At 35.2% G+C, this 23,521-nt stretch overlaps 1 protein-coding gene across 2 annotated transcripts in view; it reads right to left on the bottom strand.

Annotated features, from left to right (window-relative positions):
- Window positions 1-4,894: 4,894 nt before the first annotated feature.
- Window positions 4,895-23,521, bottom strand: part of IFT74 (intraflagellar transport 74) — a 36,089-nt gene continuing 17,462 nt past the window's right edge. Inside the window, exons 11-20 of one of the 2 annotated variants that reach the window (XM_018086143.2) lie at window positions 23,305-23,345; window positions 21,995-22,074; window positions 20,880-20,882; window positions 19,279-19,332; window positions 15,879-15,976; window positions 14,854-14,980; window positions 11,021-11,184; window positions 10,331-10,456; window positions 7,883-7,943; window positions 4,895-6,078 (exon numbers count right to left, since the gene is read on the bottom strand). In XM_018086143.2, coding sequence (XP_017941632.1) covers window positions 5,963-6,078; window positions 7,883-7,943; window positions 10,331-10,456; window positions 11,021-11,184; window positions 14,854-14,980; window positions 15,879-15,976; window positions 19,279-19,332; window positions 20,880-20,882; window positions 21,995-22,074; window positions 23,305-23,345 — 870 coding nt within the window. In that variant the 3' untranslated portion in view covers window positions 4,895-5,962. The remainder of the gene's footprint in view (window positions 6,079-7,882; window positions 7,944-10,330; window positions 10,457-11,020; window positions 11,185-14,853; window positions 14,981-15,878; window positions 15,977-19,278; window positions 19,333-20,879; window positions 20,883-21,994; window positions 22,075-23,304; window positions 23,346-23,521) is intronic. The other variant, XM_008923256.3, reaches the window with a different exon arrangement.

Here is a 23,521-nt window from a genome sequence, read left to right as displayed (position 1 = left end):
AATAGCCTTTGGCAAAACCAGATTGACAGTAAAAGAAACTGGGCTAAAAGTGAGGATGGCACACGGAGTAAAATACGGTACTGAATTACTCTAACTTTTGTTCCATGTGGGGCTGTTGACTACCAGGCTGGCCAGTGAGCATGCCCATGGCACGTGCTTGGAGACAAGGGGGGGTGTGTATTTGGGCCCCATGGGTCACACCCTTGTCTTTCTAGAGGCACTTGGAAAGACTCTGAAAGATGATTTCTAAAGAAATCATCAGGAACATCAGTTTTTGTGGGGATTAACTGCTGATTTAAACATACCAAAATTCACATCTAACTTAACACCCATCACAGGGGCATGCATGAGTTTTTAAATTAGTTGCAGCAGGGAAACAAATTGTCTTTCAACGTGGAAATATAACTCTAGCATTAAACGTGGTTTTTCATAACTCTGGTTGCTGAAGGCTAATTTTATGATATGTCAAGTGCCCTGAACTCCTGACACCAGGCTTTCCTCTTTAGATAAGCAGCTCACTTGTCTCAAGGACAATCCATTCATCCATGCTGTACTGCATGGAAATATGTGAGGAGGAAAAAGAAACAATGCCACTCTGCACTTCTTTAATCAGGTAGATGTGTTAGCAGAAGTCACATATCCTCTTGCAGTGTCTGGTTGTATTATGTTTTTTGGAACCAAGCCATTGCTTTGGCCTTGACATGATGTTAGTATGTGTTCGTAGGAGGCAGTGAAGGAACTTCAGGAATTATTACTCACCACAATCAGCTAATGTGAAACAGAGGCTCACAAATGGTGGAGTTTAAGCTTCTTTTCTTGAACAGGTCCTGTTCTCCTCTGCAACACAGCCTATGCCACTGAGGCCAGTCAGCTACTGCCTTCCTGTCTTCCTTGACAGTGAAATGAAAGGGAATTTATTGCAATGGATTTAAGCACAGGATCTGACAGGATCGTCAGGTTTCTATCAAGGGGAAAGTTCATCTGGTAAAACAAAACAGGAGTACTTTAGGGCCTCTGTATCAGTAAAGTCATTATGAAGGACATCAGGCTGACTGTCTAATGTCTATGCTCTGAAAACTTTCACTTTATGAGTCAGTTGACTTTTTTTGTAAAAGGCTTTGTATTGATTTTAGAGTGGCCTGCCTGTTGTCAGCAGGACAAAAAAATTGTTTCTCTGTTCTACTACTACTTTTCTACCTAATTTTTTACAATATATTTTGAAGAACAAATGAGTATTTATGCTTAATGGCAACAACTGTAAATCCAAATATCTTTAGGATATTAATATTGAATCACCCCAAATGATGCACAGCAATAAAAATATGACTGCCTAAAAAAAAAGGGCATTAAGGAGGCAGATTTTGTACTTGTGCGATTTGGAGAAATAAAGAGACATTTCATAAGCCTCTTAATGAATGTGAAGTTTGAAGTTCTGACTATTGCTTCCAAGGACCAGGAAATGGGTCATGCTAATTAACACTCAGGGGTAGTGTTTTCAACGGTTAAGGTTACAAAAATTCATTCTTAATACTCTGTTTTCAGGACCCACTATCCTCTACTGAAGTAATCTCACACTGTTAGTATGATTTAATGGTAATTTTTATTTGATGACTGCATCATTTAACTTTGACTTTAAACTGAATTCAACAAGTACAGCTTAGTGGTAAATTTGCTGTCTACCTTCCTCTGCTTCCAAATTTGGGATTGGAAATCTTGAAGAAATCTTAGAAATCTCAAAATCCGAAGGCTTCATTTGGAATTTTGTCTTGTGTAACTGTTTAGGTGACTGATGCTACTGATAATCATTATTCTACTATAATCATTATTTTCTTTTTCTTCCTAATTTTCAACATGCTCAGTCCCCCTCACACCACTTGAAGCAGTATTTGTGGGCAAACTTGTGTTGTATGTTGGAGACAGAGGTCTTGCACCTTACTCATCCTTTGCTGAACAGCAGAAATCTTGGGCCTGATACAAAGATACCGGTGCTCAGTGAATCAAACTCAGTCACTTTAATTGAATGTAGCTTTCAAGGAATTAGGTTTACAAGAGGAAACAAGAGCAGATAATTTTACATTTCTGACTCTATTTTGTTTAAATGCGGGATGTTTCCTCCATTTCACACATTTGGCATATTGTCCAGATATTCCTCCTTCCTGAAGGAGGAACCAGCAAGTATATAGAGAGCAAGTCAGGCCAACGAACATTTCTTCCTCTGCTCCGAAACTGTCAATCCCAATAAATGATTGATTAAAGCTGGGATTTGAATTCAGATCATCTCTGTACATATGAATGCTTAAAGGCTTCCTTCCTCCTTACTGAAGAGGAAAAAGGTGACAATTACTTTGGGAATAATCCAGTTCCCCTTCTGAGTGACTGACCTGCATTTCCACAGCCTTGGTCTGGCTGCAGTTATCACATACAATATATATGAATTATTTGGTGTTCAGCTGGTATTCACCATTGTGCACATGTTCAAGTGAACTCCAGTTTTATGATTGCTTCACAATCTGAGGGTTTTTCACTCCAGGCAATTGCTACATCCACCCCACCCAGATAACTTACTGCCATGAGCCATGTTTCCAAGGAGTTCACTCAGAGTAGATACTTTGAGGAGAAATAGATTAAATGCTTACTTCATAACTATTCTTCAAACTAAGATATTCTTAAGGCTAGTGCCTCCTCATAAGGTCTGCATTATGCCCTGTATTTTTGTTTTACACTTGCAGCAGAAAAATAGAAGTGTAAGAGCTTACAACCACTTCACCTCGGAAATATGTCCCTCTGATTCTGAAACAGCACCTACCAGCACCAAGAGCCATTAACTGTTTTAAGGTGGAAGGAACTGAAAAAGAATTTCAGTGTTCTGCCTGTCTAGAATTGCTCACAGGAATGTTGCATGTTGTCTTCTAAGCTCACTAAGAGAAATTAAAAAATAAACTTATTTTGAAAGAAAACTAAGCTTTTTTGATCACCATGAAAAGTAATGAAGGCAAGATGAAGCGGGAATGCCAGCAAGACAGGGAATAACAGGCTTGTGAGCTTGACCTCAATCCCTGAGAAAGGGGTGGAGCAACCTACACTGGATATCACTTCCAGACACATGAACGACGGGAAGGTGATCGGGAGCAAAGATCACGGATTTACGAAGCAGAAATCATGCTTAGTCAAGCTGACAGACTTCCACGCTGAGGTAACTAAATCAATGAGCAAGAAGAGAGGTGTGGATGTTGTTTACCTCAACATTGGCAAGGCGCTTGACACGGTTCTCCATCAAATCCTCACAGATAAGCTGACAAAGTTCAGGTCAGGTAGGCAGGCTTGGGGCTCACTATGTGATCAGTGGCCTGAAGTCCTGCTGGAGGCCAGTCGGTAGTGGAATACACTAGGCACAGATACTGGGGCCGATACTGTTTAACCTTTTCACTAATGACCTGGATGATGGGTGCATGCTCAGGGAGTTTGCAGATGACATAAAGCTGAGAGGAGTGGCTCATGTGTCAGATGGGTGCCCTGCTGTTCAGAGGGACCTAAACAGGTGAAGAAATGGGCAGCCAGGAATGTCATGAAGTTCCACAAAACACATGCACAGTCCCGTCCCTGTGGAGGAACAATCCAGGCATGCATACACACTGTAGGCTGAGTGGCTGGAAAAGGTTTTGCTGAGGAGGACCTTGGGGCCCTTCCAGGTGTACACCACGCTGACCAAGAGCCAACAATACACAGCAAAAAAGGCCAGCAGTATGCTGGGGTGGGTTAGCAAGAGCATTGCCAGGCAGGCTGAGAGAGATGATCCTTACCCCTACTTAGCCCTGGTGAGAGATGTGAGCAGAAAAGGTATTAAACATCTCCACCCCACAGATGCTGCCAGTTAATTAACGTCCTCCCAGTCTGAAGTCACAGCATAAAATGAATGAAAGACTGCCTGGGTAGGGAGACCTGTGTTACTGAGTTAGTGTCTTGATGTACACACGACCTTTGGTGAAAAAACATTGTGTGTCTGGTACTACTTAAATTGTATTTAAAAACAAGAAGAAAAAAAGAGTTAAAGAAAAGGTTATTTTCACTGAGACTTTAGTCTGGGTGACATGGGTACAATTTACTCAGTTTACTATGGGGAATGAGTTATTAATCTCCCAGAGAGAGATAAACACTTGCTGAGTAGTTCACAGCTTAGAATCCATACAGCTCTTTTCAGCCATGGGTACTATGTCCATGATTTAGGACCATAAGGATGAACTGTTATAAAAAGAAATGAGTGATGAGATTCTCAAATGGAAAGAGGTAATCTGAGGATCCTTCAATAGAATACAGAAAAGAACAGCATGCTGGAGAAAAGGTTTTTATGACAGGCATCTCCTGTGGAACAGAACTAAACCCTGTAAACTCTACCATGCTGTCATACAGAATCACTACCAAGGAATAAAACCTTCCTCTGCCCTGAGTGAAAGCAAATTCAAAGTAGTCTGTTTACTCAGTCTGCAGCTTTTTTCCATTGTTCATTACAATATGTTATTCTAGCACAAGTGGAATTCAGGAGGCGATCTCTCTGGCTGATGGTTGCATTGGTGAGAATATTAGACTTCAACTTTATCTCAGCAAATAATGGGCTCTCTCTGGAATAGCTGAAACTCTGACAGGAAGGAAGAGACATTAGTGGGAATTTCCCCTAGATAACAGTCCTTGGTTTATAGAAATCCTGTTCCATTATCTCTAGATGTTATACAGACATAAATATATAGAGCAACAGCATCTACAGTGCTGAATTTGCAAACACAGTGCTCTCGTGCTCTCTGCAAGAATCTTCAATCTTTTTGTTTTACATATTTCTTTATACTCAAAATGCCAATCACAGATTTGGAGAAATTTAGTGACAAAAATACAGAACTATTTTAATGGACTCGGCACACTGGATAATTATTTCAGAAATCCAGTTGTATGAAGTAAGTGCATAGTCTACCTCTTTTCCAGAAAACTTTTCTAAGAGAGCAGAACAACTATAAATCCAGATCCCACGCTTTTTAGTACATTTTTTTTTGTTCCTGTCTAGCTAAGATTCCTATCTGTAGTCAACTGTGCTCTTTTCTCTTTGACCAGGACTAGCTTACAACATACCAGGTAAAGGAAATTAGCAATAGGCAGTTTAGAAATACAGACATGTAGAATGTGAGGGAAAGATATAAATGGAAATTTTGTTTTCTGAAATGTCTGTATCATAAACCACATTGTTATTTTCTGTATCAGTCCTGGTTTTGCTCTGTGTTGAAACTCTTTCTGTGTATATTTGTCAGAGGTTGCATATGGCACTGCAGCTTGAAAAAAGAGGAAAAAAATCCTTGCAGAAAATACAAGTAATTTTCCCTTTTATTTCCTTTACTGGTGAATATTACAGCAGTAAAATGCTCCACAAAATCAGTATTAGCTACAGTTCACTACTTTTTTATCATAGTTCTCTCTTTATAATTATATTTTAAAAAAAAGGAAGTTCATTAGGAAATGAAAATTTGCTGGCATTTACTTTTATTGTAAGATTTTTACACTACGAAGCAATTCTGACTTTAAAAGATGCTTGTCATCCTTAGATGTTTTCGTTATTTGATATAAATTGCTATCTAAATAGAGATGGTATGATGATGTTACAGTTAGAAATTAAACGTGTAAAGCAGACTGAAATTTCACATTTGAGGTGCAATTTAGCAGTGGGCTTCAGTAACTCTTTGGGCAGTATTTCCTTTTTGTTTATACAAGTTTCTAAAATTCAGAAGTTTATTTCTAAAAATTTTAAACAGTGCAAAAGAAGGGATACTATTAAAACCTGTAACTTCTAAAAACCTTGAAAAATACTTTTAAGAATATCTGTCACCACAGTGGTGAGTGAATGAGCTCAGTAGTCCAGCTTTCCATGCCGGCTGTGCACATCTTTAATTGTTGATCCATTGGGGCAGGAAGGAAATGCCTGGGTTCAGTTCTTGGTGTTCTGTAAAGCTTCTATGAGAGCCTTGTTGTATTCTCTGACCAGCTTTCTCACGTTCTTCATTATTGGCTGGTAGTCACTCTCCTGGCTTTTTGTTGCTATGACTGATTAAAAGAATTAAGGAAACAAACTGCCAGTATAAATATGAGCACAATTAGAGATCACAAGGGAACCACAATACAGGACATTTGCTTCTGTGAAAACCTGCAAGTGTTGTAAATAATGGAAAAAACTCCACTTGGGTCTAAAAGATTTACACTAATTTACTAGGGCTGGCTGCCATCTCATGCCAAGCACTGTAGGAAAAAAAAAATAAGATTACATGCCTCAGTCAATTTTGTTTTCATATATACAGGCAATAGGTCCCTTGTGAAAGACTCTGCCCATTGTTACATTGCAAGTAAAACCATTTCAAAGCACTCAGCTATTTACAGCCATTCAGCCTGCCTACAAAAGTCCCAGTCCAGGAAAGCAGCCCCTCTCTTTCCAGTAGCCCAAGCAGACACAGTACTCTGTATAAGGGTCTGTACTTGGATAGGCAATATTGCATAGTAAGTTAGCAGATGCTTTAATATCCTGATGAACTTTTTCTCTTGGTTTTTTTAGAGGGTTTTTTGTAGGAAAGATTTTATTTAACAGTATTGCCTTAAGAAACATTCCTGTAGAGCCTCCTTCATAGAGGAGGTACCTCCAATTAGATTACATTGTCCAAGACTTTTTTCAGATGTATTTTCTAAGAATTAGAGCACTTATCAGATATGAGAAATGGGTTATTTGGTATATGAAAAAGACAACACTATATGTATTGTTATATATTATATGTTATTATTTATTATTATCATCATCACCATTATTTCTCTGATGGCTAAGCTATCACATAATTGCCTGAAATATATTCCTGTGCTATTTTCTGAGACATATAGCAATGTCCATTGTCCAACATAATACACTGGATGGTACAGTCTAGTTTTGATGTTATCTTTACCAATTACATTTGTACTGTAATCACGTAACACTGATTTTGTGCATCTTAGAAATTTCAGATTTTTTGTTACCAAATAATTTTAAAGAAGTAAGTTTATTGCAGTGAATTTGCTGTCCCAAAATAAAACTTCAGCTTGTTCCTACTCAGATCTCTACCATAACTATGGAGAATAAAAAAAAAATAGTACAAGATGAGAAGAACCATCAATTCTAATTAACATAAACATCAGTGCTTTCACTTATTTCAAAAACTATCTTATGGAAGTCATTTGCAAATAAGCAAATAATGATTTTGCTCATGTTTTGTAAGGCCTTATATGATTAGTGAAATATAACCCTTTAATTTGAATCACATAATGAGAAAGCTGCAGTGCAGTTCCTCCAGTCATGTCCATTCTGCAGCTCAAGCATCTCCTTGTCATATCTTAACACATTCACCTGTTTTTTTCCTCTAGTAGGCAACTCCCCTTTTATTTCATAAGAAAAACATTAAATGTATACAATCTATTGTTTACTTTTTCATTATTGGTATTTTCAGGGGGTTAAACTGCAAAACACCATGCAAAGTCACCATGCTCTACAGATTTTCAAACAATAATACACTTGGAGATTAATTTCAGATAAGACTGGACAGATATGAAGATGAACTTTGTATGAAACTTAATGGCAAAACTGAGTCAGAAGGAATGACTCCAGACTGCAAAGCAAAGCTTATGCTTTAGGACCCCGTAAAATTGTTTCAGACAACACATGCTATATATAATATCTATCAGCTAACCAGACATTTGCAAAGGATTGCCTTTCCCCTCCTCCCCTGTCTCCTGCTCCCCATTCTGTCCTGTCTTATTCTGCTGGAGGAAACAGACTTCTTCCTCAATTAATACAGTGCATGAATTTGACTCTATTTCTTACAGAAAAGGATACATTCCTTCATCATAAAGTTATTTTGCTCATGGTGCTGCCACTTCCTCTCCAAATTTGTAAGCTGAAAACACAAAAAGAGTCAAAAATTAAAATGCTAATTACTACACACACACTTTATACAAACTCCCAAAAATGTTGTATCAGTACCTTGTACTCTATCACCCGATAAGATCAAAGTTATTTCACATAAAAAACTCCAAAATGAGAAACAATGTCAAAATGTTTTCAAAGCTGCCAAAAATTAACCTGCATATAATTTAGGACTTCATAATCCATTAGTACAAAAGCACTGTATGCAACTGCAGTGATAGATGAAAAAATGAGATGAGAATTCAAGACTTATCATATAAGGAAGTATGTAGGCAAGTCGTAAGTAAAAAGATGAACACTGCAGGGAGATACTAATTCTCATAATGCTTCTTATCACTTAAATTATCTCTTCTTAGAATCAGTAGGATCTAAAATCACCAAAGATACAATATTTCCTGACACTGTCTTGGACTTTAAGCTACACAGAAGAAACTTCCTTACTTCCATAGTTAGGTTTCCTGTCTGATGCCAGAAGCTGTGATAAGAACAGAGCTGCAGCAAGAAGATTGTAGGAGTGTGGGTTAAGTGTTGGCACTTCTTCAATACTTTCAGCATCAACAGGAAACTAATGTGGACATTATATCGATGGCTGCTTCCTTACAATACAATTTTATACTTGTTTTTCCTGATGCTACTGTTAAAGGTTCTGCATTTCAAGATATGAAGATGTTATTTTTAAATGTAAAAACTGAAAATCATTCTGAGACTAAGCTTTCAGTGGAAATCAAAAATTTTCCTATAAATTAGGAAAATACTGCAGTATTTTACGTAAAAGCTTATTCTTAAGCTAGAAGATATGAAAATAGTTGCTCTATTACTCAAATCTTAACAGAGAAGAATCAATTATCTAGTGTACTAGTTCACAGCACACGACAATAATTTATTTCCAAGATCAGATATTTCTGACCAATTAAAATTTTTACTGCCTCTTTTGTGTTGTTACACATGATATAGCCAGTAAGGGAGCCTAGATTTGAAATACTTTATGTCTGATATACATAAAAGGAAACATTCAATGTATTTTTATAGTAACTCCTTGGAGGCCAGTTGACTGCTTGTAAAATTGCCCAAGCCCTCAAGACACATGAACAGTATTTGTACTTCACAATGCTTGATGCAACAACCAATCGGCTGTTATAAGATATACTTTATTCACTCTCATGATATTTACACTTATGACATAAAAAGTCCTTTTTGCAGACACTGAAATAGAACTGCCACAGCTTAATGAATTGAAGAAATTATGTATAACTATTATTTTATATAAAATTTTAACCCTCATCATGCAAGTACCCTAACTGCTTATTCATTTCTGATTTCCCTAAGCTCTAGGAATAAGAATCCGATCTTGGCATAAAAAATATACAGTACCTGAAGTCTTGCAGACTTTGGCATGTAGCTTTGTGGATTTATATCATCACCCTAGAGTGATTATAATAATCCTGTTCTACACATGTATACATATACCTCAGTCAGAGCTACACCTTCTCATCTGCTCCATGAAGTTCACTCCAGAAGAAAGTCAACTTAAACATGTACCAATATGACCTTCAGCTTTTAACTGAATTATAAAAAAAATAACAGTTCTAAAGGGCAAATATCTCAACAACCTCAAGCAATAAAAACCAGTGAAATGCACAGAAAATAATCAATTTCCATTTCCACCTTATTTCAAGGTTATCCGTTTTCCTTCTGAGCATTCAAACCTCTATGCCAGTAAAGTTCTGTTGCCAAAATGACAACAATAAATGGGTGTTTATAATGGAAGAATCAAAGTTGCTCAAGAGGTTACAAACACCTTTCCTGATTCACTTTTTAAATGTAAATGTACATATACTCATATACCAAAGTTTAAGTCTGAACAAACCCCAGAACTTCAGTGGTCTCCAAGGAGCAGAAGAATTAGAAAAAGGAAAACGAAATTAATAGCACAGGTTGCAAGAGAAAACTTACCACCATAACTTCAAAAGCAAAACGGATCTTAGCTGATTAGTGGTGACTGTTTTTTCCCCTGTACTTTCTTCTAAGTTTGTCCCCAAAACTACTCAAGCAAAGGAAGGGCAGAAGGTGGAGGGTTCTGAGTAAGATTAATACAAACACTTAAACATAGAAGTCACATAATTTTAAGCTCAGAACGATCTCTGATTTTAGTAATCTAAAGTTTACAAGCAATTTATTGGTATAATATTAAGTTTTGTTTGAAAACTGAAAATATGGCTGCACACTTAAAACACATGTCTAAGAAAACTCACTGAGAAGGAATAAACAGATTCCATCCATACAATGCTTCATGTGTATGAGAAAACCAAAACTGAGAAAGAAACAACTGAAGGGGATAATATGTAATCTGAGCTATACCTGAGAATGTGTCTCGTTTTCTTGCAGCTCCTTTTTTAGTGTCTCATACTCTGTATTCAACTGTTCCATTATCTTCTTGAAAGAATGGCTGCGCTTTGTTAATTTTTCTTTGTCATCCTGGAGTCTCTAGTTAGAAAAAACCCCAACACAAACTGATTAATGAGTTCATTTGCTGTTAGCTTCAGGTAAATTACTTCAATTCAACTTTCGAAGTGCTACTTTTTTTTCCTTTCAGAAGAAGACCACATGAACAGAGAACTCATAGGCTTTTCTCTAGCAATGCATGCTTTATCCTAAAAATGATACTCAATTATTTTGACCAAGTTCTAGGCTTAGACCATATTCTATGAGCACAAGTGGGAATGTTGACGTTAAGAATTTATAGGAAATTCTTTTTTGTTTGTGTTCTGTGTTAGATTGCTAAATTCAAAGTTTGGGTAGTCATAAATTACACCAGAAGAGTTTAGCTGAATCATTAAAATAAAATGAGGAGATTTTGTGGAAGGAAGTTATCAAAAGGCATCCAGCTCATAGCCTGCTACATGGACCTATTTAGTAAGTCATGTATATAAGCAGAGAAGCATTTGGATTCATTTGCAGCTATCAGCTATGAGGAAGTACTCTCAATCACATATTACCCCCCACTGGCTGCTCAAAAGCACACAAATTCTGTTTTATTCCTTTTGTTACCTTTTCCTTCTCTTCTCCTGATGCTTTCAGAGCTGGCAAATTATTGTAGACCTCCAACTCTGCTTTTGTCTGTTCAATTTTGTCTTTAAGAGAAGCCAGTTCACCAATCATCTTGCCCTCCAATAGTTCCATCTTCTGTAGGTCCATCTGCAGTTTTTGACTCTCTAGATCACCAGATACACAATTTCTAATTAACAGTATTTTTGTTTCATAATACATAGCCCAGTACGTAATGGTTTATACTATATTTAAGCAATATAAGCAGCTCCTGTGTATCTTTCTGATTTTTATATTAATGGGACTGTTTATGTGAAGGAAAGAAAAAAATGTGATCTTCACGATCCCACAAGTCATACTCATACATTACAATAACTGTACTATACTCCATAAGCGAAGAGTAATGAAAATGTGAAGTTTTTTGTATCACATTGTTAAAGTTTATAGCACCAGACAATTTCAGGTCTTAAAGCAGTGGTGATAAACTTACAAAAAGTTGCAATAATGCAGAAAATTTAAAGAAATAATTTCATTAGTTTTTTTTAGCAAGGTGTTGTTTTATTTATGCTGCTTGTATGTGGGTAAGACCTAGTTTTTTGAGAACAAATAGCCAAATTTTCTTTAAACATTCACTCTGTACAGAAAAACACTTCCGTATACCCACAGAATAATAAGTGCTACAACATACAGAATTTACTTCTGACACTCCATTAAAAATAAGTAACAGAGATACAGGTAATAAGGGAATTAGAAATACGGATGGATTCTTATATGAAGAGAACTGCAAAGACTGAAACAGTTAAGACATGAGATGCATAAGAGAAGAAACAATAAAAAGATACAAAATAATAAATATACATCAACATAGTTTTGGAGGTAAGTTCCCTGAGTGGGGAAGGACTAGGTTGTGGCTAGACTTGTTTTGGTTTTGTGACCTGCCCTGTCATTGTATTTTATTCATGTTCCTGAACATTAAACACATGGCTAAACCTTCTTATGTTTCAGATCTGTGTCTGACTCAGAAGAATGATACAAATTTGCAGGTCTTTTTCCTACAATCTAAAATATCAGGCAACGTGGGCTACTGGGAGGGATGAGACCACACAAAGAAACTTTTCTCGGCATAGACTGGGTATTTTGCTCACAGTCAGATTTGTGCTGATCAGCTGGAAAAAGGTAGAAAATTTAGCCCCCAACTTAAACAGAGCAGTATAAATCTTTACAGCAGAAGGGAACAGATGTGCCTATGTGACAGAGGGAGACTTCACCTCTCCAAAAACTGTGGGTATGGTTTCCTCAGTGGATTTATTTGGGAAAATCTCACTGTCATAGCAAGATTTTGATTTTCATCTCTCTGTTTGTGAATTTATGCCATATGCTTATTTTTTAGAGTGAAGGATTTCCTTTAATCAATATTTTTTGCTTATTACAATGTTTTGGTGATTTGTTTAGGAATCTCAAAATTAAAAAAAAGACAAGCCAAAATTTTTTTGCACCATTCAAAATTATCCTGAGGAATGCTCATCCGTATGGTAAGATTGAAAGGGTCCTATATGTGCAAAGAGCATGTATATAAATACAAAAAATTTCCATACAAGACAAAGAAGGGTTTAAAAGTAAAATTTTTGGACTGCATTCCATGTCTGCACTTCAGTGTCTGCCTTCCACTGTAAAGCACTTAAGGAAACACTTTCTCTGTGCCTACAATATTTTGTAACTGCCCATAGTTTCAATGCAAAGTTCCCAATAGTGGTCAGTGACAGACTGTAAACCACAAGTGAACAGACCACAGCTTTACTTCTCTTGTTCCTACAGCACTGTGGTTTAAAGACAGACAAATGCTTAAGGACCTCAATAAATGAGGGTTTTAAGACCAAAACCAGTAAAAACCAGAATTATAAAATAAATTCAGATTGGAGAGAAATAGCAGAAAACAACTTTAGATGTTCTTAAGGATTTATTTAGGCCTAATCACAGCATTTTCACTTTTTATATAGTAGTTTAATATCTATATTTTATTTTAAAATAATAAAATAGTTGACTGGTTGCAATTTTATTTTACATGTAAAGAGTAGTAAGAACATAAGTGCCAAAAAGGCACAAAGTGTTCTTAGACTGTTCTATCTATATACTGATAGAAACTATGATGAGACAGCAATGGGTATTCCTATCCATTCACACTTTCTGGAGAAAAGGGAAGAAACTGGAAGGGGTGAATTTTATCCTTATCCAGCAGCAGCCTCAATGAAAAAACCTCAGAACTCCTCTAGAGGAAGAGACAGGAAGAGGATGCAGCCCAGTTCCTTCTGATAGGCCATGAAGCTGCAGTGTCTAGCATGCAGTGTGTACATAGTAGCAAATTCTCAGAACAAACTACAGTGACCCAGGGAAATATTTTTGGGAAACTATGCCATCAGCACTTTTGTTTACTCCTCATGGTTTCCTTCTCTTTTTAATTTTTTTTAAGGGTTCTGCTGGTGGACATTCTATATTTTTGTTATGACAAGAAAATATGGATATCCAGATTTTAATCACAACAAAAGAATTCTGAAGACTAATTAAAGTGTTAGGAAGAACTTCAACTGTGAAAACTGAAAATTCAGTGCATTTCTGAAAGAATCTTAAGTTGTTTATTACAGTATCTGTGACTCCTTGCTGTCAGACATTTACTTATGAATCATTTAAATGATCTGCTGAAAATTATGCACTGTAACTTCCTTCTCTCCCCCTGCAGAGAAAGAAATATGTCTTTCAATAATGCCTCTGTAGCACTAGGTGCTCTCAAAACGTCCATATACTGTAAAGTAGTCAGAATTGATGCTTACATGAAAGAACAAAAAGCCATATTTGAACTTTTAATGTGTGGCCCAGCATTTTAAACTACACTAGAACTGCAAAATGAGTAATTGCAGACAAGTGAACACTAAACGTTCAAATGCAAAACAGAACAATCAAATTCTGTAACATTTTGTGCATAACAACTTCATATTTGCTTACAACTAATTTGAAGTCACAACAGGGGCACCTATTTTGAAAATTACTACAAAGTACAGCATGTAATAGTCTTCTAACAAAATGATTTATGGTTCTTAATTCTTGCCCCTTCCTTTCAGCCAAATAAACAAGGAAAGGTTTGCTGAACCAATAATGATATTGGCAAAGACTTAGAACTTTGAGAACAATCCTACTATAAACAATGCAAATAAAGAACTAAATAGACACTTGTTATGGGAATGAAAGAAAAATACTGTCTGCTTTTTGAAATTACAGACAGGATCCTGCAGATGCTTACATTTAATTTTTGGCATTTAGAATATTTAGAAAATGAAGTCAAAACGAATGTTCACTTTGCAGAATCAAATCCTCAAAATTTGAGAGCTATTCACTGCTGTTGTCAGTTATTCGCCCATAGTACATATCCTTTGTAAAAGCACAAACCCCAAGTAAGTAATACTAAGAACTACATTTACAAATAATACATGGTTAGATAACTGTGGAAGACTCCAATTTATTAAACACCGTTTAAAAATCATGGAAGATATTTATTTTGAGGTGAGTATTAGTAAAGATCAAACTTCAGCTACAAAAACTTCATATCTCTGTATTAAAATACATTTGTTTATCTTATATCTGTGCAAGGAAGATGACCATTTAGTGGTAATAGTAAATTAAATACTCCTGAGGAATATAAATAACTTGTTACTCAAAAGAGTTTCAGTTTCTCAATTGCCACTGTATTTTAATATTTTCAGATCTTCCACATGTTATTACTGTACCATTGTGGGTAATCTTAATGCTTTTAAGAAATGAATTTAAAAATTCATTGCTGATCTCACCTGTAACCAGATTCTTAGCAGTGCTCTGTGACTTCTGCATTTCATTTGATTTGAAAGTGAGGTCTTCCTGCATAATCTTCAGCTCTTGATTTGTAACAGATGAAATTTGTTTCATATGATTCAGATTCTGTGTGTTACCAATAAAAATAATGAGATTATGTTCTATTTTTGAAAAAACAAATGGTAACTGCACAAGTAAAAACTCTTCTGCTAGGACATTGTCTGTTATTTAGCTTTCATACTACAAAGACTTAAAATATTGGAAATATTCTGAAGTGATTTAAATGTGAATGACTTTCATTCTGCCAACTTTTGATAAAAGATGTCCTGACAGGCCAGCACAGATGAAACAAAATACAGCAAGAATAAACTGTGCTGCCATATAAATTGGTTCTAAAGTGACAGTGCCTAACATATATGGTATATCACACTGAGTTAAAGACAATTAAAGTAATTATAGCATCAAAATATTACTCTGCTGAAAGTTTTCGGTAAGATAAAAAATCCATGGAAACCAAAAATATTAAAAGAAAAAGAGACTTGGAAGTGAAAAAAAAAGGCAGACTACAAATTCCAACAATTTCTAAAGTGTTACATTATTCATTTATATTATTTACATTCAATATTACATAGTAGGGTATTCCAGACATAATTTTAGTAGATCAGAGAGGAAAGTGGAATATTTTCAGTTACGTAACAGTATGACAGGATACCCCTGAACTGAGATTTGCAAACTTTGGGTAAGCAATATATTGCAGTAGTTTTATTTGCACTATTTGGAAATGTTTATCATTAATGGAATAAGGTTCATTATAGCAGTGATGACAACTTTTTCCCCAGAAAGAAATTAAACAAATCCTTTTTTTTTAACTCCAGTTGTACATGGTTTAATGTTTAATTCTCTTAAGAGATTACTATGTGGATAAATTTAAATATTTAAAGAGTACCATCCTTCTTCGTCTAGTCACTCTCTTGTTTTGTGCTTCTCAATTCCTAGCTTGCCACAGGAGGAGGGAAATGCTCACCCTGCTTGAGTGCTCCAGGAGTGCAACAATGTTGGCTTCTATTTGGGCCTTTCTTTCAAATTCCTGTTTCTTAACCTCTTCAAAAGTCTCAAGAAAATCTAGAGATCAGCAAACAAGAAAAAGAAGGCTCTTACTTGTATGAGTACAGCACATGCCTTTGTTATTTCCAGTAAAAAATTGTACCATATTGATAAATTGTACAATTAAACTTTAATTGTTTATTTAAGAGCCAGGTGGTAGAGACCTTGAAACTTGTCAACTTATCAGCTGGAATGAAGGAGAATTCTTCCAGAGACACACATTGGGCATGAGGTCAGCACCTTCTTGTACAGTGTTTAGGTGAGGGTTGTTACACTATAGGAAAGGAGTTTCATCCCCATCATTTCTGACACCTTTCTAAATGCTTGTCCCAGTAGCTGTTGCTCTTTATTTTTCTTAAAGCTAACTAAATGGGCTACCAAATAAAGGAAACAGGTGACTTCATTATCTCTAATGTCCTGGACTAAATGCCAAACACTGCTAAGGCCTGGAGACCAATATTCAACTGGGATCACCTCTTTCCTTCTGTATGCTGCCTCTTAGCTATATCTGTAATTTAAGTTCTTTCTAGTAAGTGTCCAACTGAATCTGACAACAGTTGTAATGGTGGTAGGCACACTGTATTTGTGTTCTAGGCATACTACATTGTATTTCTGGTCACAGATATATTGAAAAGAAAAAGGTGTCGGACACATCATATGAAAGTCAGAAGTCCAGCAAGATGCCACCTAGGGCTGCAAGTTACGATAACTTCTCTCCTACTGGGTATCCTACTGAAACATGGCTTAGACACACACAGGAGCACTCAGCAAACCTAAGAGTCTATGTCCATGAAAAAGGGAAGAAGTCCTTGTTTGAGCAAGAAGGATGAGACAACAGTAGAAACACATTTTCACACATTTATAAATATGAAACAATAAAACTAACATACATGACATCCGCAGGTATATATGTAATTCTATAAAACTGAGCCAGCAACAAGAAAATTAGGACCTTAGAATAGTATCTATATGACTTGACTACTGTTTTTCTCCTCTGGCATTCTGGACTTTTTAGGTGTTTTCTTGCAAATCTTTGAGTTTATTTAGAATCATTAAGCAAGGTCCATATTTACATCTCATCTCACTGTTTTGCTACAAGCAACTCTCCTTTTAATAACGCTTATCTGATTGACCTTGTTCATTTGAGTACTACGTGTTTCACAGATTCATAAAAAATTGAATGCAAGAGACTGCAAGAGCTCAACTGATTAATTCAGTAGCTCGAGGACAAAACTGTCAGTAATTCAGATGTTTGTCTATACTCTTCTCACACTCAGCTCCTGATGGATTCTCCACAATTCTCCCAGGACAACCTATTTTAATGCTTGGTAAATGTTAATGTTAGGAAGTTTTCCCTAACATCCAACCTGAAATCTTTCTGCAACTATTGATGTATTACTCCTTTTCTCTCCTCATGTATACACAGAGATAAATTATTCACTTGTTATTTGAAACAGCCTTTTTAGATAATTGACAACTTTCATAAATCTTCTAAAATAAAAGACTTGTTCTTTAATATTTCCTTGCAGGTCACGCTTTCTGCATCCCCCATCAGTTTCTCTTCAGGACTGTCACCCCTTTCTTTATGTGCAGAACAAGAGACAGTACTCCACCTGAAGTATTCAATGCATAGGGAAAAAGATTACTTTACACGTCTGACAAATTACACTCCCATGTATACCTACTGTTGTGGTATTTTCTCTGCCACGTTAGTGTGATACTGCTGAGCCACATTCACTTCGTCCTCACTCTAACTGAGCCATACTACAGAGCTGTGCCTAGTGAACTGCTCCCTATTCTGCATTTTTGCTGTTGATTACACTGCCCAAGTGTGGAAACTTACACTTAATCATTTTTTAACATTTTTAACTCATTTCTAATATGCCAAAAGTATATGAAATTCTAACCCTGTCCTCCAACATGACTTCAGCTTTTCCAATGGAGTATTTGCTGTGAACCTTTCTCTCTTGTCATCCATCTGATTGATTAACCTGAACACCCAACACACTGCAAACTCTATTCAATATACAACCTTTCATTCTGGCATTGAATCCTTCATAATTAATAATTTTTTAATTGAATGCATAGTCTAGGTTAATGACAATATTTTCCTAGCTTGCTTCTAAGAACACCATGAGACAGGAGAAGATGTACTGAAATTAAAGTACAGATCATCTGATGTTCCTCTCTTATTCTGCAATATTTTTCTGTCAAAAAAAGGAAAATAGATCTTTGTACTTGACAAATCAATACTACTGTTATTCATATTCCTGTTTCTGTAACATTTACAAAGTGTCTGCTTGCTTTGTTTTTCCCCATTCTTTCTGGAAATTGATACTAAAGCTGACTGGTATATATTTCCCTGTCTCCAGTTCCTCTTCACAGGTACTATATTTACTCTTTTCCCATCTTTTAGACTCCTGCATGTTCCCCCAAATCTCTCAGGTCTCAGGTCCCCCAAATCTCAAACAGGCCTGGAACTGCATCCATATCCTCTGATGAAGGATAGAAGCAGAACCAAAACCCAAAGACTTAGAAGGACTGTGAGTTCCCACTTGCACAGTCTGTATTCATACTGAAAATCCAGATTAAGTGAGTTTTTGCCTTTTTGCTTCTCAGGAAATTTGGTAATTTGAAAACACAGAAACTCTCTAAGTATGGTCTTACCCATCTTCCCTTAGTGTGAGCTGAGACCTTTCTTTCAGTATCATGCTAACAAGAAGTTATACAGAGAATACTTAAAAAAAGGTATTATATCCTCTGGTTTTTATGGCATATTTATTGATAATTTTCCCTCTTTGCTGAGTAACGGACCAACTTTTTTGGAAAGCTGTCTACTACTGCACACCAGCAATAAGGTATATTTAAAACCAATTGTTTTCATCCTCTGTTAATTTCTACTAGGGTCTCTACAACATTAGACCCTTCTAATAAGTACCAAGCTTTAGCAGCATTTATTTTGAATAAATAGATATCAGAAGCCTTAATTTTAAAGAATTACATGATGTCTACATTTGTTCGCTGTCAAGTTCTGCCTTTAATAATTTAATCAATTAATTTCAGCTTGCTTTCATAAAATAAAGCTCAATTCCTAAGACCTTTAATGACTGATGTAAAGCCTTGAAAGATGCTCCAAAAATTTGTGACTGTCCTGTAAGTCCTAAGATATCAATTACCTTGCCCTGAGGCAGATCACAGAAACTTGATGCAAAGATCAGGACATAGTTCTTTGGAGCTCTAAATTATCTGTGTTTTGACAATACAAGAAAATCTGTATTTTAGAGGAATTAGGCCAAATTAAATTATATTAGACAACTTACTGTCCATGTTTTCTTCACTCTTCTTGAGCTCTCTGTATTTCCAATTTTCTTCTCCTGCAAGAGATGTAACATTGATTTAACTTTACATTGTCTCAGTCCTGAATTCCTTTATGTATGCAAAATGTCAGTCTTAAAAACAAAACTACAGGACTAATCCTATGTTATGGAATGTAGTCACTTCAACAAACTATGTCATAGGCACTTTTACATTAAAAAAAAAGATATTTAGCTAAATAAATCAGACTCAGTGCAATTTTTTGAACCTTTTATTGCTGAACTCCAGTATGACTATAAATAGATCTTAATTTAAATGTACTAGTAAAGTGGGACACATATTTGTCACAAGGAGACAATTCTTTTAATTAATTTTAAATTTCAAATATCAAAAATTTTAACTGTTTGAGTCTTATATTTTTAAGATAATCTTTTAATTTTAAAGAATACAATGTAAAAGAAACAAACAGGTACAGATATAACTGAGCAAGCAAATTTCTCCGGATCTTTTTATTTGTACACCCCCATGCTTTCCTCTTTATGTAGTATATACAAACAATAAGAACACTCTTGGGACCCTAAGAGACTGTGATTCTGCTTCAGCTTCCTTGCAGCTGTGGCTTTGTTCCTTGCCAGACTCTCTCTTTCATTTGCAAGGCAAGTCTTCAATACTTAATAACTCAGCCTTTTCTTAAAAAATCTAGTAATAATGAGCCATGAAACAGCTACATGATTTGTCAACTGTTTTAAGAAAAAAAAATTTGAAATAAAGTCTGCAACTTTGAAATTATCTTTACAGATAATTCTTCTTTAAAATACGCCACCATACACCAATATCTTACCCTCTCCTGCAATTTATGAATGGTTAAGTCTATTTCATTATGAGTTAATCCTGACTTTGACTAATCAGTTAAAGTTAACTTTTAGCATAAGGAACATGTAATAAGCAGGTAAAGTTTTTATTTATTTAGATTTTCTCAAGTGAAAACTAAAAATAATTATTTTTATATCTTCTGTTTATTTTTTCCTACTCAGAAATGTTTCTAACACTGAAATATTAATCCTGAAACATTACAAAAAAATCCTTAGACATATTTTTTTTACTGTCTATTTCACCTTATATTTACCTAAAAAACTTTAGGAGCTGAAGTTTTGGGAGTGTTTTGTAATAACGTTTAAATACCAATCCAGAAGTAAAGTGACTGGGGAGGGAGGGAGGACAGGCATTTCAAAGGCACACCAAGATGCTGACTTAGAGCAGAAGTATCAATGGACCTCTGTGATTCTCTCTCCATTCACTAGGAAAGATAGCATTGGGAGTTTACATTGCTGTTTATTAAGCTATTCTTTGCGAATATCTTCTTTATTCCATCTGTTATAACAACATATGAACTCCCTCTATACTATACTACAAGGTAACTTAATTCTGAATATCCTGACTGTTCCTGATATGCTGACAAAGAGAATGTGCTTTCTCCTACATATGCTTTAAACTCTCTTCTTCAACACACTTCTTTTTCTAAAACAGTGAAAGACATACAGTCCAGCAATGTATAATTGTGTGTGTAAACTGAACTATAAAATGTGAAAAGCAACTCACTTCTTACCTTCTGCATTTTTCCGAAGTTAAAATGAGAAAGGGTTGCAAGTCAAACAAAAAGGAAAGATTAAAGAACAATAAAGTTGGCAATGATATTACCTGGAAACACAAAGCTAACAAAACAGTCTTAACAAGTTATTTGTGCAAAAATAAAGAAAAATCTGTAGAAATATGAAATATTTTGTAATGCAAAAGATGAGAAACAGACGTATCAAACATTTGTTTGGAGGCAAATTTAGAAATATTTGTTCGGCTTGAAGAAATTTACAGCTAGATTTTACACTGATTGCCCAAGAGAGGGCACAAAGTAAAAAGGACACACATCAACTCATTAGTCCTCCAAAATTTAAATAAGTTGTTACAAAGCCTTCCAGAATGTATGCACATTTTTGTGTAATTCCTATCTGAACAAGATTTCTTAAAATGAAAAGAAGGTTTTCCATTGCATGAATCTCTATGTTATGGAGAACCTTTCAGAACTATTAAGGGCCTATGCTCAAACTAACATTATTTCCTCCAGAACCATAACTTCCAGTGGTAGGAAATATCAACCTAACCTAGTCTAAGTACTACAGCACATGTTTGTTGGAGGTAAGTATAAATTAAGGCCATTTTAAGGCAACTCTCAAACTCTTCTTGCAAAGATCAACCCAAGAAGTTTCAAAGAGGATAAAAATAGTACTGAACTAGTATTAAAAAAATTCTGTCTGCTTTACACGTTATTATTAAACATTTTCAATTCCAAATCCATTGACAGTGTAACAGATAATGTAGAAGGTACAATTAATGAAAGTATTTCTAAGTATGAGCTGGTTCTACAGTGCTGCCAGAAGGATAAACTTCTATTCCTCAACCAGTCCTAAAAACAAAATTTGGATAGGAAACCAGACAGCTGTACTATTATTTTATCTGGTAATTTTCAATATGAACTTGAAGAATGCACCACTAAAGGTGGGTACTCCTCAAGTTTGAAAAGAAAAGCCTATACCTCTAGATGTGATGATGTTGATGAGCAATGGACATTTGCATCAGCCCAAAAGTTTCAAGCAACTAATGGGTAGAGCATATACCATACAAACAGATGCAGTTCTGTACAGTTTGCTACAACTCTAGTCATATTACCTCGATGATTCTCCAGATCCATATCAAGTTGTTGAATGACCTTTTTAAAATGGTTTGATTTTTCTTTTACTTCTGCCAGCCTGACAAACAGATAATGAAAATCAAGGTTAAAAATATGTTGTAAAGTACTTACTTTATTTTAGACAAAAATGCAGAGAGAAATCAAGAATAAAAGTTGCAAACCTAAATTTATCAAAACAAAAAGAATATCAGGAGGATTATTGTTATTATAAAAGGTATATGTAAGTAACTTGTCACTTTAGTCCCAATAGCTATTAAATATAAGTACTGCTGCTCCTTTTTATTAAAAAACAATGTTTGTTGAGTCATCCATAATTCTTAACTTACTCAACTAGTCCCTCTGCTGGTTGCTATTCAGCTTTGCAAAGGTACAACATAATTGGTAAACTGCACCAAATAACTGTACTCCTTAAAAATTACTTATGTGTTCACTAAAATCCATTAAGAAATTGCCATGTACAAGTAAAATACTCTGCTATATAATCAATCAAAGCGTGAAAGAAATTACCTTAAACACATTTCTATGTAAAGTCTCAAGTATAATTTTTTGTTATTGTATCTTTTAAAAAATTCTGTTAAGCAACTTATTATCTAATTAAAGTATCAACATATTAAAAATTAACCAATAATTACAGCTGGGAATACAGCTTAAAAGAACTTAAATTTGTTTCTAGGATATTTCATGAATTATCTCAAATTTTATTTAAGTCAGAAGAAAAATCAAAATCTCAAAATATTATACTGTTTTAAGTATACCCCACGAACTTAACTATTTATCATAAAATTTACTTGACTTTCTTGCAAATCTTCAGAAAGGCCCAGTACCCAAGAATCAAGAAGCAGTACCCTCTTACTCTTTAGAATGGAATTTTCTATAAGCAACTTTGTAACTCTTAGGTTTTGAGAACACATAACAAACTTCAAAATGTGACTGCAGTGCAATGTGCCTCAACTGCATCGATGTCCCAGAGGAGTAGCTTTTTACAGACGAATGTCTTCTTCAGCCTTAAACAAGTTTATGTCAGAGCAATTACCAATTTATATTTTCAAGGCATATTCTCAGTATTCATAAGAGATGAAAGTATCTGATTATGCAGATCTAAATGTTCTATCACTATAAAAGTTGTTTACCTGAAACAGAAGTGTTAGCATTCTCTGTGGAATGTTAACACTAGAACAGGTTTGAAAATGTGGTGATGTTCTAAAAGTCTATAGAAATATATGATGGAACTCAACTGTCTTTAGGGTGTACCTGTAATTGATAGCAACAGTATAATGGGGTTACTCACTGTCTTTCCATGCTTGCTATTTTTTGACTATCGTCTTTAACCTATAAAAAAGTTATGACAATGTTAACATATGAAATAAAACCTACAAATGAAAAAAGGAAAAGAAAAAAAAGATTTCTAAAAGTACAGGGAATAGAAACTCAGCACATGAAATCACAAACTTGCTGTCACATTGTCCAACAAGAAGTGATATGATTCAAGTGTTATCTTTTCCAAA

This window comes from Manacus vitellinus, unplaced genomic scaffold (genome assembly GCF_001715985.3).
Source record: "Manacus vitellinus isolate BGI_N305 unplaced genomic scaffold, ASM171598v3 scaffold_9_pilon, whole genome shotgun sequence".
Classification (NCBI taxonomy): domain Eukaryota; kingdom Metazoa; phylum Chordata; class Aves; order Passeriformes; family Pipridae; genus Manacus; species Manacus vitellinus.
This window is presented reverse-complemented; position numbering and strand designations above follow the sequence as displayed.